This window comes from Bubalus kerabau, chromosome 8, assembly GCF_029407905.1.
Source record: "Bubalus kerabau isolate K-KA32 ecotype Philippines breed swamp buffalo chromosome 8, PCC_UOA_SB_1v2, whole genome shotgun sequence".
NCBI lineage: Eukaryota > Metazoa > Chordata > Mammalia > Artiodactyla > Bovidae > Bubalus > Bubalus kerabau.
The window spans coordinates 33,970,786-33,986,109 of NC_073631.1; the positions used below are offsets into that span (position 1 = coordinate 33,970,786).

At 42.1% G+C, this 15,324-nt stretch overlaps 1 protein-coding gene across 2 annotated transcripts in view; it reads right to left on the minus strand.

Annotated features, from left to right (window-relative positions):
• Positions 1–15,324, minus strand: part of RAPGEF5 (Rap guanine nucleotide exchange factor 5) — a 236,226-nt gene that overhangs the window by 184,017 nt on the left and 36,885 nt on the right. For both annotated transcript variants that reach the window (XM_055589976.1, XM_055589975.1), the window contains exons 2-3: positions 8,156–8,206; positions 6,376–6,482 (exon numbers count right to left, since the gene is read on the minus strand). In XM_055589976.1, the coding sequence (XP_055445951.1) occupies positions 6,376–6,482; positions 8,156–8,206 (158 nt within the window). The remainder of the gene's footprint in view (positions 1–6,375; positions 6,483–8,155; positions 8,207–15,324) is intronic.

Genomic DNA, 15,324 nt, shown 5'->3' on the forward strand with positions numbered 1-15,324 from the left:
GGTGTTGGAGAAGACTCTTGAGAGTCCCTTGGACTGCAAGGAGATCCAACCAGTCCATTCTGAAGGAGATCAGCCCTGGGATTTCTTTGGAAGGAATGATGCTGAAGCTGAAACTCCAGTACTTTGGCCACCTCATGCGAAGAGTTGACTCATTGGAAAAGACTCTAATGCCGGGAGGGATTGGGGGCAGGAGGAGAAGGGGACGACAGAGGATGAGATGGCTGGATGGCATCACTGACTCGATGGACGTGAGTCTGAGTGAACTCCGGGAGTTGGTGATGGACAGGGAGGCCTGGCATGCTGCGGTTCATGGGGTCACAGAGAGTTGGACACAACTGAGCGACTGAACTGACTGACTGACTGATAGTCTAAGCAATCCACCAAGCAGCCTGGACCATAAACCCACAAACCTGGATGACGGATTCTGCTAACCACCTGAAGCAATACTTTCTATAATCCATCTTAAAATACACAGCTATATTCAAAGAATGCCCTAATCTGGGTATTACAAGCAGTATTTTCATGCCTACCTTTGCATCTTTATCAGCCTCAGATGAAAAACCAAATAAAGAAAATTTTCTGAAATAACGTTAATTATGCAGAAATTTCATTGAAACCTACTCTCCCGTATGAAAAAAGGTCACATCAAAATGTTTTTCTTAAACACCTGCATCATGAAAATGACTATCTTTCTCCTATACTTTTTATTTAAGGACCAAAAAAATGCCAACATTTATTTGTATTTCTAGAACAGAAAAATATTGCCTACCTTTTATGACTGGCATAATCACAAATACCTAGAAATCACCCAGTAACCAACAGAATGAAGAAATGCCATGAGATACTTTATTTTCTTGGATGATGGAAAAATAAAGTAATAAACATTTCTGCTGAGATATCTGAACAACTATTCTAGCTTTAGTTAAAATATCACTTTCTTGGGTAAAGATTTGAAAGCTACTCTGAGATCATTAAGGCAATTCTAAGTTGTACCAACTGTACAAATCCAGTTGCAGCTTAGCAGTAAGACAAAAGAAAGAGTAACAGTCAAATAAATGGATTTTTTTTAAACAATACAAGAAAACAGATTGCAACAAAACAGGCAATTAGACCAAACCGTCAATATTAACTTCTAATTCTATAGGACACTTTCATTAGTAAATCCTCAAAGTGTTAATTCCTCAACACCTCTATCAATTAGCCAGCATCTTTGGGCTTGTAAAGCACTTTTATCTTCTTAATCCTCATTCTCAGAACAATGAGAATATGGCTCCTCATATGGCTCCTCAGCCTGTTCTGTGTCTGACACCACCTGGAAAGTGGCAGGATACAACAAAACATTTACTAAACAAACTAAACTTTCAAACTGCAAACGGTGACTAGACAGATGCACTGGCTTGTTTCCTCACAGGTGATCAGGAAGATGTTTCCCAGAGCAGGGCTTCCCATGACTGTGTTGAGTGGGAGTCATCTGGGAGACCCTGTTAACATGAGGATTCTGGTGCAGTGTGGCTGGGTACAGCCTCAGAGCCCTCAAGTCTAATGGGCTGCCAGGTGGGACCCGGGACCCTGCCCTACCTTCTCAACGGGAAAGACTTGCTCTGTGTCGGAGGCGGGGAGGAAAGCGTGGTGGACAGGACTGAGTCGATTTGCTCAAACACGGTATAGCCATGACTGCTGTCATGTCTAGGTATTACTTAATAATCAAGCTCCCGCTCTCAGAGTAAGCTACTGTTTCAGTTGTGCACAATCTCTTTCTACCCCCACCTGCAATTTATCATATTGTGTTTTGAATCGCTTTCGAAAATCCATTTGCACCAGGGAAAACATCACTGGGATAAAGATAGACGCTATCACTAATACCACCAATTCACCAGCTCTGGGAGATAGTGAAGGACAGGGAAGGCTGATGTGCTGCCGTCCACAGGGCCGCAAACAGTCGCACCCGACTTGGCAACTGAACAACAATACCACCAAAGCAAACAAAATGAGGTGAGTGGCCACTGCAGTTAACCAACAACCTCCTTGACTTGTGGACCAGGTCAGCAACAATCCACTTTAAATCCCTGAATCGACAGGACTGTGAGGAGGGTGGTGGAGAAATCAGAGATGCCTGGAAGGGAGGAGTGTGAACACCCACGGCAGTTCTTACTCCCCACCTATCTTCAGTCTTGTACTGAATCCAGAAGTTGTTCTGAGTACACAGAGATCTCACCAATGCTGCAATGCTAGATAGGAACATTATGATATGAAGGTGATGGCTCCAAGGTCAATGTGATTGCCACAGCAAAATAAGAACTTTACTAATCTCTGAGGGTGAATACTTGGTTTTTCTTGGCCTCCTTCTGTCTCCAGTTACAGTTTTAGTCATCAGTTCATAGCAGTACAGGCAGACCCTCATCTCATTCAATGGGACAGTGGTATTTAGAGACTTACATGAAGGCTCAAAAAAAGTAGTATGATTTTTCCTGTAGTACCAAATGAATGGAAAACATCAAAACTGTGCAAGTAATTCTCATGTGGTACTCTGCCTCAATTTACTACCACACAAATGAAAATGACTCAGCCTCAGTTCAGTTCAGTTCAGTTGCTCAGTCGTGTCTGACTCTTTGCGACCCCATGAATCGAAGCACACCAGGCCTCCCTGTCCATCACCAACTCCCGGAGTTCACTCAGACTCACATCCATCGAGTCAGTGATGCCATCCAGCCATCTCATCCTCTGTCGTCCCCTTCTCCTCCTGCCCCCAATCCCTCCCGGCATCAGAGTCTTTTCCAATGAGTTAACTCTTTGCATGAGGTGGCCAAAGTACTGGAGTTTCAGCTTTAGCATCATTCCTTCCAAAGAAATCCCAGGGCTGATCTCCTTCAGAATGGACTGGTTGGATCTCCTTGCAGTCCAAGGGACTCTCAAGAGTCTTCTCCAACACCACAGTTCAAAAGCATCAATTCTTCGGCGCTCAGCTTTCCTCACAGTCCAACTCTCACATCCATACATGACCACAGGAAAAACCATAGCCTTGACTAGACGGACCTTTGTTGGCAAAGTAATGTCTCTGCTTTTGAATATGCTATCTAGGTTGGTCATAACTTTACTTCCAAGGAGTAAGCATCTTTTAATTTCATGGCTGCAGTCACCACCCGCAGTGACCTTGGAGCCCAAAAAAATAAAGTCTGACACTGTTTCCACTGTTTCCCCATCTATTTCCCATGAAGTGATGGGACCGGATGCCATGATCTTCCTTTTCTGAATGTTGAGCTTTAAGCCAACTTTTTCACTCTCCACTTTCACTTTCATCAAGAGGCTTTTTAGTTCCTCTTCACTTTCTGCCATAAGGGTGGTGTCATCTGCATATCTGAGGTTATTGATATTTCTCCCGGCAATCTTGATTCCAGCTTGTGCTTCTTCCAGCCCAGCCTTTCTCATGATGTACTCTGCATATAAGTTAAATAAGCAGGGTGACAATATATAGCCTTGACATACTCCTTTTCCTATTTGGAACCAGTCTGTTGTTCCATGTCCAGTTCTAACTGTTGCTTCCTGACCTGTATGCAGGTTTCTCAAGAGGCAGGTCAGGTGGTCTGGTATTCCCATCTCTTGAAGAATTTTCCACAGTTTATTGTGATCCACACAGTCAAAGGCTTTGGCATAGTCAATAAAGCAGAAATAGATGTTTTTCTGGAACTCTCTTGCTTTTTCAATGATCCAGTGGATGTTGGCAATTTGATGTTATCGTATTAGCACTTTGTCTCTAAACCCAGAGCGTTAATCAGTCCTTAGACTTTCGCCACATTCTACTATCAATAAACTCAAAGTATGCTCTTGCTTGGATGGGTGGTTCTTTTCCATGAACCTGATTAATGTACATCTTCCAATTCTTTTTCAGTCTATATCCAATCAGGAACAAAACTGAGAGCAAGGACCAGTCCTATAGACAGCCTTATACAGGAGTGAAAATGAATCCTATGAGTCTGCTCACAATTAGGCCCCAAGACAAATGACCCAAGACAAAAAACATAGGCAGACCTCATTTTATTGCACTTTCCTTTGCTGTACTTTACAGATATTATGTTTGCAAACTGAAGGTTTGTGGCAAGCTAAATATAGCAAGTCTATCAGTGCCATTTTTGCAATGGGATTTGCTCACTTTGTGTCTCTGTTTTTGGTACTTCTCACAACATTTCAAACCCTCCACTAACAAAAAGATGATGACTTGCTGAAGACTCAGATGATGGTTAGCAAGTTTTAGCAATAAAGTATTTTTTAAATTAAGGGACGAATATTATTTTTAGACATAATGCAATTGTACACTTAATAGACTACAGTATAATAACTGTTACATGCACTGGGAAACACAATAATCCATGTGACCCATTTTATTGTGCTACTCATTGCCCTGGGGTAGTCTGGAACCAAACCCACAGTATCTCTGAGGTATGCTTGTACGGGCAGTTTTAGTTTTTAAGAAAAAAAAAAATTAGACTTGTCTACAGTTGATACTATCATCTATTAAAGAAAAAAAAAGAGAGAGAGATTTTACATGAAGTAGAGAAGGCAATGGCACCCCACTCCAGTACTCTTGCCTGGAAACTCCCATGGACGGAGGAGCCTGCTGGGCTGCAGTCCATGGGGTGGCTAAGAGTCGGACACGACTGAGCGACTTCCCTTTCACTTTTCCCTTTCATGCATTGGAGGAGGAAATGGCAACCCACTCCAGTGTTCTTGCCTGGAGAATCCCAGGGACGGGGGAGCCTGGTGGGCTGCCGTCTATGGGGTCGCACCGAGTCGGATACGACTGGAGGGACTTAGCAGCAGCAGCAGCAATGCAACTATACTCAGAGCTCCTATCCCAGCCACATGGTGCAACTACTTGACCTGGGGGCCCTAAGCTAGTAATTTTCAGACTTAGGGGCTTGAATTCGTTATGGGAGCAAGTAGGTGGAGTGATCGTGGAGCTTTTTAAAGAGATTCACAATTCTATATACACAAAAACACTGTTTCTCAACAGAATAAATCATGTCTAACCTATGTGGAAGGTGTCAAAACCTACATAAATACTAGTAAGATTAATTAAACATGGGATTTTAAAGTGTTAATTCATTGTAGTTCTCTCATCTCCACTATGTAGTTGCTCAGTGGTGCCTAAGATTACAGATCCTGCCAAGTTTTTGATTAGAAACAAGTTGTCGGCCTAGGACAGTTACTGATAGGGATGGGACATGAAGACATCATCTGGGGTGTGAAAACCTCCTAGATCTTGCTGTAGATAGCAGACACATAGGTATGTGTAATAATTAAAAATTCATCCATCTGCACCCTTAGATTTGTGCATTTTACTGTATGTAAACTATGCCTCAATAGAAAACGGGGGGTCTTCTTACTCAAACAGGTTTGGAAGCACTCTCCCCCCAAATCTAGGCCATGATGAAATTTTTCCCATCTGTGGCAAGTGGAAAAAAAAGAAAATACCATAAGGAGATGGTGATAAAGCTAAACTTAGTTAACTCAAAGAAATGTCTTTATTCTGAGAACCTTTCCTACTTTTTTTTGGCATCATTTGTTCTGAGTATTCTTTCCTGTTCTTCATGGTATTGTAATCTCATTTCTGCAAGAACAAATAATGATAATAAATGATAGTGGTTCTTTCTCTGTTTATTTTTGTAGTTTTAGTATTGTTTGCTGTGGTTTAATACCTCTACTTGGAAAAATATTCATAAAAAGCTGGTCATTCACTTTTGTTATTTCTTTAAATGGTTCCATGAAATGAAGACATGTGCCCTGAACTTTCTCCGTGACCATCTTCTTGGTCCAGATGTACTTTAAGCTGACCATATGCCCATCCGTTTACTCTAACACCTCCACCCTTATTCATCTGCCAAGGCAAAGAAGTGCCATCCCTATGCCCACCTGGCCCTCCCCAACCCCGAAGCTCCTGAAGGGGCAGTTCACTCCCACCTGGAGAGTCAGAGTAGTGGCGCTCTCCCCCAGGGACCTCCAAAGGATCCTCACAGAGCTCTGATAGAGGGGACCTGTATTTACAGAAGGCCCAACACAGCACACGTCCAATAAAAACATTATATAACATCATATCTTTGAGGAAGCAGAGCAGACTCTCAGGAGCCCATGCACACCTGCAGCTGAGCATTCCTCGCCTGATCTTCAGACCAGGAGTCCAGCTGTCCAACACTCAGCTCGTTTAATTAAGAGAGAAGTCACCACCAATCTCCCAAGCAGACACTTCAAACCCAGCAACCCTCCTACTCCTCATAATAGCCCATCTCTCTGTGATCAAGGTTATGACTTTAACACGTTTTCAGTTTTGTTTTTTTTTTTCTCAAGGAGAATTTCTGACAAGGTGTTAGGAAACTGTGTTACCTATAAAACCCCTTGAGGTTCGCTCTGTCCTTTATCAGGTCAGCTGCCTGAACGATGATAATATTCCGCAATGCTCTTCCTGCACAAGAAGAATTCTCCCCATAAATCTACATAGAAAAGACAAAAGATTCACTGAGAATGCAGAACAATAATGTGACAATTTGTGAGCTGCCAATGACACACTATACAGAAAAATTATGGCCAAGTCCCTAAACTTAAAACACTTATATCTTACCATACATAGCTAAGATAATAGCTATGTAACTACCTATTCTATTTATTTTTGCTGTTGGACCATTTAAGCTATTAGGCTATAATAACTACTTTCCAAATGCTAAACTGCTTTAACTGTAAATAATTTCCTTTCACACAAAATTTCCAGGGCAAAATACCTGTTTTTTTTTCTTTATATACCATGTTTCTATCAATACAGCAAACTGAAGAACATTTTTATATGAATTCTCCCATATTGATAATACAAACACATAAACATCTTGGAAGATGGGAAAATTAAATTTTTTCCTATCTAGTGAGCATCTCACACCATGATATAATTTCATACCAGGCTGCTGTCTGCTTTGCTTTTAAGCTTCACTCAACTGCAGAGTTCATAGTTAATTCCAAGCATCCTGGGTTCATCTACTTCATGATTGCATCTAACAGATAAAAATTTCATATAACTTCTTCTTTTAATCTTCTGATTTGCCTGTATGCATCTCTGGATCTTGGAGGATGAAGGAGGGTATCCCTTAGATCTGGAGAAGTCTATGTCCCACTTTATAAACTACCTCCTCTCTCTGTAACTGACTACTTCATCCACAGGGCAATGTTGCCTCACAAAGGAAATGAAATGAACTCTCTTCCTAAGTAAAGGCTCATGAAAATGAAGATATATTGAGGGTGCATGCTTACATCTGTTCGCTTGTTTCTTGCTGAACTCTTTTTGCACCCACAAAGTTTTGACAGAATATTTTTATCTTTTCCCAAGGCAAACAATTGATAATATATTGACTATAACTTAATCCTGAACACTCCAATCCCATCCTTATACTCCCTTAATTTTCATACTATCACCTCCTAAACACAACCTAATGAGAAGATGAGAAGGACAGGAAATGACTTTATTTTTAACATGCTAAACCCATTAAAAAAAAAAAAATACTTAAGCCAGACAACAACTACTACCTGACTAATCCTGACAGCGTTCGTTCACTGAGTCATTCAAAAACACGGAGCAGCGATCAGCCCCACTCTAGATGCTGGGGACACAGTGGTGGACAAGACCAAAGGTTCTGTCCTCACAAAGCTCACAGTCTCCTATCTTTCTAAAATACACAACCCTGTCAGCCGATTTTTTAACAACACAATGAAGGCAGCCCCACCTTGTCTCGGTAAGTATCCAGGGATATTCTACTATTAGATACCTATAAATAATCCCCCTTTTCACAAAGTTTTCAGAGTAAAACATCCCTTATTTTTTAAATACAGCATTTCTATCATTCAGCAAATAGAAAATATTTCTATTATATACAAACTCTACCATATTCATAACACATTCATGTAAAGGACTTGGAAAATGGGGGAAATTTTTTCCCCTTGTTTAGTGAACATCTGTCTACATGACAGTTGTCAGAACAGTCCAAACACCTCTGGCCATGTCATTCCACGTGAAGGAGACGGTGTGATCAGGAGCAAAGGGCAGACTTCTAACTAGCAAGTACTACACCGGGATTTGTGAACTATTGTTTCAGAAATGCTGTAAAGCAGAAAAGAATCATACCTGGGATGGAGTATGTTCGAGATATGGATTTGAAATTCTTCTTGATAGAGTCTATTTGGAAGGAAAGAAAAGGGAAAAATTAGAACCAGTTTTTTGGTACGACTGTACCATTAAGACACAATACATGCAATCGTGGGAAGTCCAGGAATTGTCCAAGCCAAAAAATGTCAATGGCCACAGAGGATTAACATCTTTATTCTCATTCAAGGTAAATATCTGGTCAACATTCACTCCAATGGGACAGGATATTCTATCGGAATGGCTTCCACGGCTTTAAAAACTGCAACAGAACAACGGGTGTTTGTGTCTGTGGCGCTTTATTCTCAACATGATTTTGATACCACTTCTCCTTTCCCTTCCATCGATCTAATTCCAGCTCTCATCCGTGCACCCCTGGACTGCTGTTTCAGCCTCTCAATGGATTTCCCCAGGCTCCCATCATACCCTCTCAGGCCATCCTGCAAACCTCAAGTGAACAAAAGTCCCTGTGTAGCCCCCTCAACTGAGGGTGGGTCTCTCCTTGCTTATAGGAGTCAATGAGAATCTCCTGCCTGCCCTTCTGGGCCCACCAGAGTTGGCCTCCAGAAGATTTCTAGTATTTTCCCTCTACCTCCCCACGTGGCTTCTGTGACTCAACATAAAATCCACTTATCAGAAGAACCTACAACACATACCTGCCTCTGCTCATACCCTTCTCCACATCAGAAAGCCCTCACCTTCCCTGACACGGCCCTGAACCCCAGTGATGCCCAAGTCTGTGCAGTAACCTGCTGTGCGAGGCTCTGTCCCCCTCCACTGGGATTTGTCCCTCTTTGGAGCTCCTTGTTTCTGACTATTTCTGGGGCAGCTCCCAGGTGCTCTGCCTTACTGGCTGGCCTTCCACACGTGCATTTGCCCAACTAATCCATAAGCTCCTTGAGGGAGCCGGCAGCTTATCCGCCTTTGCTTTCACAGGCTTTAGCACACAGCTGTGCACCAAAGTGTTGAATGTTTCTATTATTACGGATTATTTATATCTCTGTATCAATTGAGTATTTGCTGAATGATTTGAATTGTAGGAGCTAATTTTTCCTACCTAACAATCCAGTAAGCGGCACCATCACCCACATGTGTTTAAGCACAATAGAAAACTATTATGTTTTCCTGTTGCGGTTTAGGAAAAAGAACAGAGAAAGGAACATTTACTGAGCTTCCAACCCTATGTTTAAAAGTTCTTTACACTTCTATTCTGAAGCTTGCTATCTTTTGAGATCCCATAGTTTTTTGTCTGCCGCCTCCACTTCTTAGACTCACTTACAGAACATTCCCTGCCACTCAGGGCCTATCCAGCCTCTGAACCTTCTACCAGACTTTATGGCAGAATTTCCATTTTCCCTCTGGCCCACTCCACACAGCTCCCATATTACTTATCTTCTAATTAAACCGAAATAAATATATGGACTCTGTATCCAGAAATGTCAGTTGGTACTCTGCCAAAGACTTGCAATGGCTCCCCACCCCCACCCTAGAAATCGTTTCAGTCAGTTCAGTTCAGTGGCTCAGTCACGTCCGACTCTCTGTGACCCCATAGATTGCAGCCCGCCAGGCTTCCCTGTCCATCACCAATTCCTGGAGCTTGCGCAAACTCATGTCCATCGAGTGGGTGCTGCCAAACAATCCAGAAATTGTTTAAGATAGGCCATTTTTAATTTTTTTAAGAATAATTTTATTTATTTTTGGCTGTGCTGGTCCTTCACTGTTGCAAGGGTTTTTCTCTAGTTGCAGCGAGCGGGGGCTACTGTGTAGTTGTGTGCCCGGGTTTCTCATTTCAGTGGCTTCTCTTGTTGCAGAACAGAAGCTCTAGGGTGTGCACGGTTCAGCAGCTGCGGCTCCCGGGCTCTAGAGCACAGGCTCAATAGCTGTGGCGCACAGGTGGAGTTGTTTCGGGGTATATGGGATCTTCCCGCACAACCAGGGATCAAACCTGTGTCTTCTGCATTAGTAAGTGGATTCTTTACCACTGAACCACTCAGGGAAGCCCCAGACAGGCCATTTTTAATTATCATGTATTAAAATAAAATATCCACTCCCCCCTTCTGGTCTAGTCTATACACATTCCCAACCGGCCCTTCCTAGGCCTTTTGACATCTGAGCCTAGGCATTTGTACTCACTCACTGAAATACTGAACAGTGTGAAATTTGCAGCTACACCAGATTTATAATTTGAAGATGAATCATCATCATAAGTGATTTTTTCCCCCTAAACAGCCTTTTAAAAGTCAATATGGCAGGTCATAACTGACAATCTTTATTACTCATCTAATTGCCTAAATCAGCTCAGAAAAGCAACTACGTCACATGATCTAGTTAAAAAGAAGGCTTCCGGGTAGAAACCAGCTCTGAAGACTTAGGTGGGGGCACTTCCACAAAAGAAAGCAAACGGCTTCCTTTCTCTCTGCTGCCAGCCCCAATCTGGCTGTCTTGACACTAGTGTTATACTTGCACAATTCCATTTCACAGAAACTTCCCCCGTGGGTGGCTTGTTACAAAAGATTGGTAAGGTGAGTCAATAAAGCCATGGGATCCTTCCATGCCAACTAGACAACAGTGTTAGATGAGCTCCCAGCCCACAGGGAATCGATCAGGAACTGCCTTTGACAGCACACAATACCTAGATTTGTTGTCAGAAACACCCCAGAAGCCTGCTCTCGACTCGTCCCCAGGGAGCTGTGTTTCCTAAATGTTCCAGACAGCAGCTCTCAAACAGTACCAGAAAGGACTGATTTGCTCAGCTGAAAATAACTACCATAAGCCTGTACTTTTTTTTTTTTTGAGACCACTTTATGACTAAAAATTGCAAGTGCCAAAGACTTATTAAAAAAGAACATGGAGGAACTGACTATCCATCAGCGCATTTTTTCACAGACCTTGTGAAAGGACTGTCATGGAATTTTACTGGGAGAATGCCATGGGCCAACTTACAGGACTCTGAGAATCACCGCTCTAAAGCCCCTCATGAACTTTCCCTCCCAGCCCTTCCCTGAGAGAGCAGCACAAGAAACACTGACAATGCGCCTTCTCCACTCAACCTTCTTTCCATGATGTCCAATGCTCAGCTGTTTCCATTCCACCCTGGACTCCCTCCGTTTTGTTTCTCCTCTCAGCATTTCCGAGCTTCATCTCACCACTCCTGTGGTGACTAACTTTCCTTACGCTCCTTATGAAGCACCTATAGAGCTCCTATTCTGGCAACATGGGAGCTCCAGAAACAGACATGTGAACAAGATACCATCCTCTAATTTAGAGATCAATTTACTGAAAGACACAGGATCTAAAGAACACTTTAAACCCATAAGAGCTCTTTCTTCTTCCCAATTTCCTGTCAATTTTCTCTATAATCTTGGGTGGCTGGTCCAATTGATGAAGGGTCCTCTTCTCAGTGGTTCTCACCATGATATCTCAAATAGAATGCCCAGATGAGATGATTCTTTTCTCCCCTTTATCTCCAATTTCCTAGAATTACTTAAGGTAGATGCAATGAGTCTTTTACACAGGACTTTATACAGACCATAGAGAGAAGACTAGTAACAATACAAATGAAATTAGACTTTAATTCAAATTTCTTCTCCTTTCCAATTTAATGAACCATAGAAAATGATTCCCTAAATGATTTCATGCAAATCCCATATTTTAGACATGTGTTAGAAAATTGCAACCCTTTAATATTCATAAATGAACTTCCAGGAAAAAAAAATGGCATAACTCAGAAGGATAACTGGAAAGCAATCATGTATTATTTCCATTTTTTTCTAAGTTAAGTGCCCACTAAAGTTAAACTAGAATAGTCTGTGAGGCTGGGTCTAAATTAAACATTTTAGCATCACTGGACTTAATGCACATTTTTTAATCAGCTCTTAAAGGACATGTCTTAATGTTCTTCTTGGATTGAATTAAAAAACTTAGGCTACAAGGGGAGAAAGAAATGAAAAGAAAAAGACTGAATCACTTCAATCACCACAGAAGTATGACCTGATCTATTACAAACAGGAACCAACAAGAACTACCCAATGTGTTGATAAATTAAGACTTCAGCTCACAACACAACTTCTGTCATCTTCAGCCACTGTCCTCTACCCATTCTGGCTGACAAAGTAGAAATGAAGATGTTAAAACAGGTAAGTATACTTAGAAGTCAAAAGTTCCATAAGCAACTAGAGGGCGCATGAGTTAGGAGACTAGGGACTACAATAACAGAGGCTGTGCAGTAGAGTTCCAAGACCTGGGGTAGGGGTCCTTTTAAGTCCCAGCATCTCAAGCAAAGCTTGATTCAGGTAAAAAGGACAGAATCCCCCCCAGCCAGGATGCTGGCTTAAGAAGGACAAGGCCATCACAAGTTCAGCAAAATGCAAACTGGAAACACAAGCCAAGTACTGATATGGAAGTGCAGGGCAGGGCACCCCAACTCTATCTGCAGATTCTGGTCCCAATTCAGGCCCAACCATCGCTCAGGGCTCCAAGGGTCATGATCCCAAAGTCAGTCACATCCACAAAGGCCATTTGTAACAGTATCCTCTCCATACACCCTGGCCAAACCAAAGTCAATGATGTTCTCAAAATTAGATTTTTCCACTGCCTTGTGATATAATAAGAAAACAGACTGAGAGGGAAGGTGGCAGAAACGCTTACTGAGCACCGCCTTTGTGCTTAAGCCCTTTCCCACACTAGGAACTGCACCCACCTGTTCATACATCTATAGACAAGAGCCCTGAGGATCAGAGAAATTAGGGAATTCACTTAAGGTCCCAGAGCTGGAAAGTTATATAGCCAGGGCTGGAAGAAAATTTTGACTGACTCAAAGTCACCACTCTACTGTAACACGCTGCATGTTACTAAATAATAACTGTGTTTGTACCGTGTGCTAGAGATTGTAGTGATTATTTTACATGCAACATTCTGCTTAACTTTGGAAAAACTATGAGGTATTATTAATCTCATTTTGTATATGGTAAAGCTAGACTTGAAGAGCTTAAGAAGTTCACCCAAGTTCACCCAAGTCAAGCCTGTCTGTAGTTATTTCCCCATACATTTATAATGCAGAATATGCCAATTTAAGAATCACATGACAAGCAAGCATATGTGACTGCATGAAGATGTCACAGACAGTTGTCTCTGCTAGATCCAGAGGCACTTAACCCTGGATGTAAATTAGAACCATCAGGGAACCTGAAGAAATAATCAGGAGGTCAGGTCCACAGAATTAGAACCTATAGGAGTGCAGCCTGAATGGGTTTTTTTCCAAGCTCCTCAGGGTAGCTTGAATGCACTCTGGTTTGAGAAAAACTAAAAAAACCAAGTGGTTGAACTCGGTGATATGCAGCTCTCATCACCCACCTCCACTATGAAGCTAGGTGCACTCCTCAGCCATCTTCTGCCTCACATGCCCACCGGAGATCTAGACACAGCAGAGGTGCAGGCCATCCAAACAACAGCCCTGGGGTGTGTGTCTGAGCTTCTGACTCTGGTTCGTGTAGAACAAAGAGTCAGTGTTGCAGTAAATCGCACCCTGCACCTGTTCTTGTGGCGTGTGTTTTCTACCCGCCCCATCCCAGACATAGCCCTAAGCCAAGGAGCCTCACGTCTGCGGAGCGGCGTCCTACCTACACACCTGCTGGAAGGACAGCCCCCTTTTAATGGCATCTGGAGCATTAGACTTCATTTACATTTCCCACCATTGAAGGATTCTCTTCTAGTATAAACATGTTTGCCCCACTTAAAAGCCAAAGGAGAAAATTAAAGTGGGGCTTAGGAATACTTATAAATATTTCACAATCTTGCCTGCCTAGGGAGATAGATTGGCAGGAACCAGCAGCTTCTGGGAAAATATATACAATAGGTATCAAGGAAACAAACCACAAAATGTCATCAACTTGATTCTTTTCATTCCTTGGGAAAGTATCTTTCTTTTCATTGTGTGTACAAACAACAGCATAACTGCTACAGGGTGGGCTTCCTTGGTTAATACAATCACTGAAAAGCCTTTACAGTTTAGGAAGCAGGTCACTCAAGATTTGGGGTCAGCAGTTAAATTGGCAGCTTACTTATCCCCACTTGTCACTGAATTCCCTACCTGCAGTAACATCAACCCCCCAGTCACACCTGGACTCCAAAATGAACCCCTTTCTCAGCAGCCAATGTGAAGAAGCTCCCACCTGCCCTATCTAGGACTTGAGCACAAAACAATGGGAGTATTATTATACCAGCAGGATAAATACCCAGGAGTCCAAACTGCTCTAAATCACTGAATAAACAAACGTGGGGCAGAGGGCACAGTGGGGAAACAGCTCTTCCTTACAGAATTCTTTCAATTACTAAATGCAACGAGAAGAGGCAAAGAACATCACAATTAGGCAAAGAACGCAGCACTAAGTGTTGCAGGCAAAAATCATCAATGAGTGCCAAAATGAGAGAACAAAAGTACGACTGAGATATAGGACATCTGCACAGTGTCAAAGTGTTTCCCCACAAGCTATTAAGGAATAGAGGAAAGAATAGTAACTTTTCAGCGGAGCTTAGCAGATCCTTCTTAACTAAGTGATAAAAGTTATCACCAATCATGAGACTTGACATCACTTGCCTGCTATTAATATGACACCCTGAGAAAGGCACTTTCAGGGTACTTTTTGTCAAAATGCATCCCATAATTTGATGAGAAAACATCACGCAACTCCAAGCTGAGGGACATTCTTCAATATAACTAGCTCGTACTCTGCAAAAATTGTCAAGGTAAGGAAAGACCAAGAAAAACAGAGCATCTATTCTGGATTGGAGGAGAACAAAGGAAACTGACAAGGAAAGACAATCGGATCCTGAGTGCCAGCCTGGACAAGGATAAGGACCTTAGCAGGTCAGCTGGCACGAAGTGAATGAGGTCTATATTTGAGCTACTTGAGTGTCAATGCTGGTATTGACAAGTGCACTGTGGTTACATAAAATGTTAACATTTGGGGAAGCTGGGTAATGGTTATAAGGCTTCATCTGTAGTATTTATATGTTTAAGTCTGAAATTATTCCAAAGTGAAATAAAAAATGTTTAAGTAATAGCCTCCTTCCTCCCCACAAACAAAGCCTCAAAAACCATTCAAATATTATTTAAAATACAGCCTCTATTTCTGTACTAAAAGTTGCTCTCT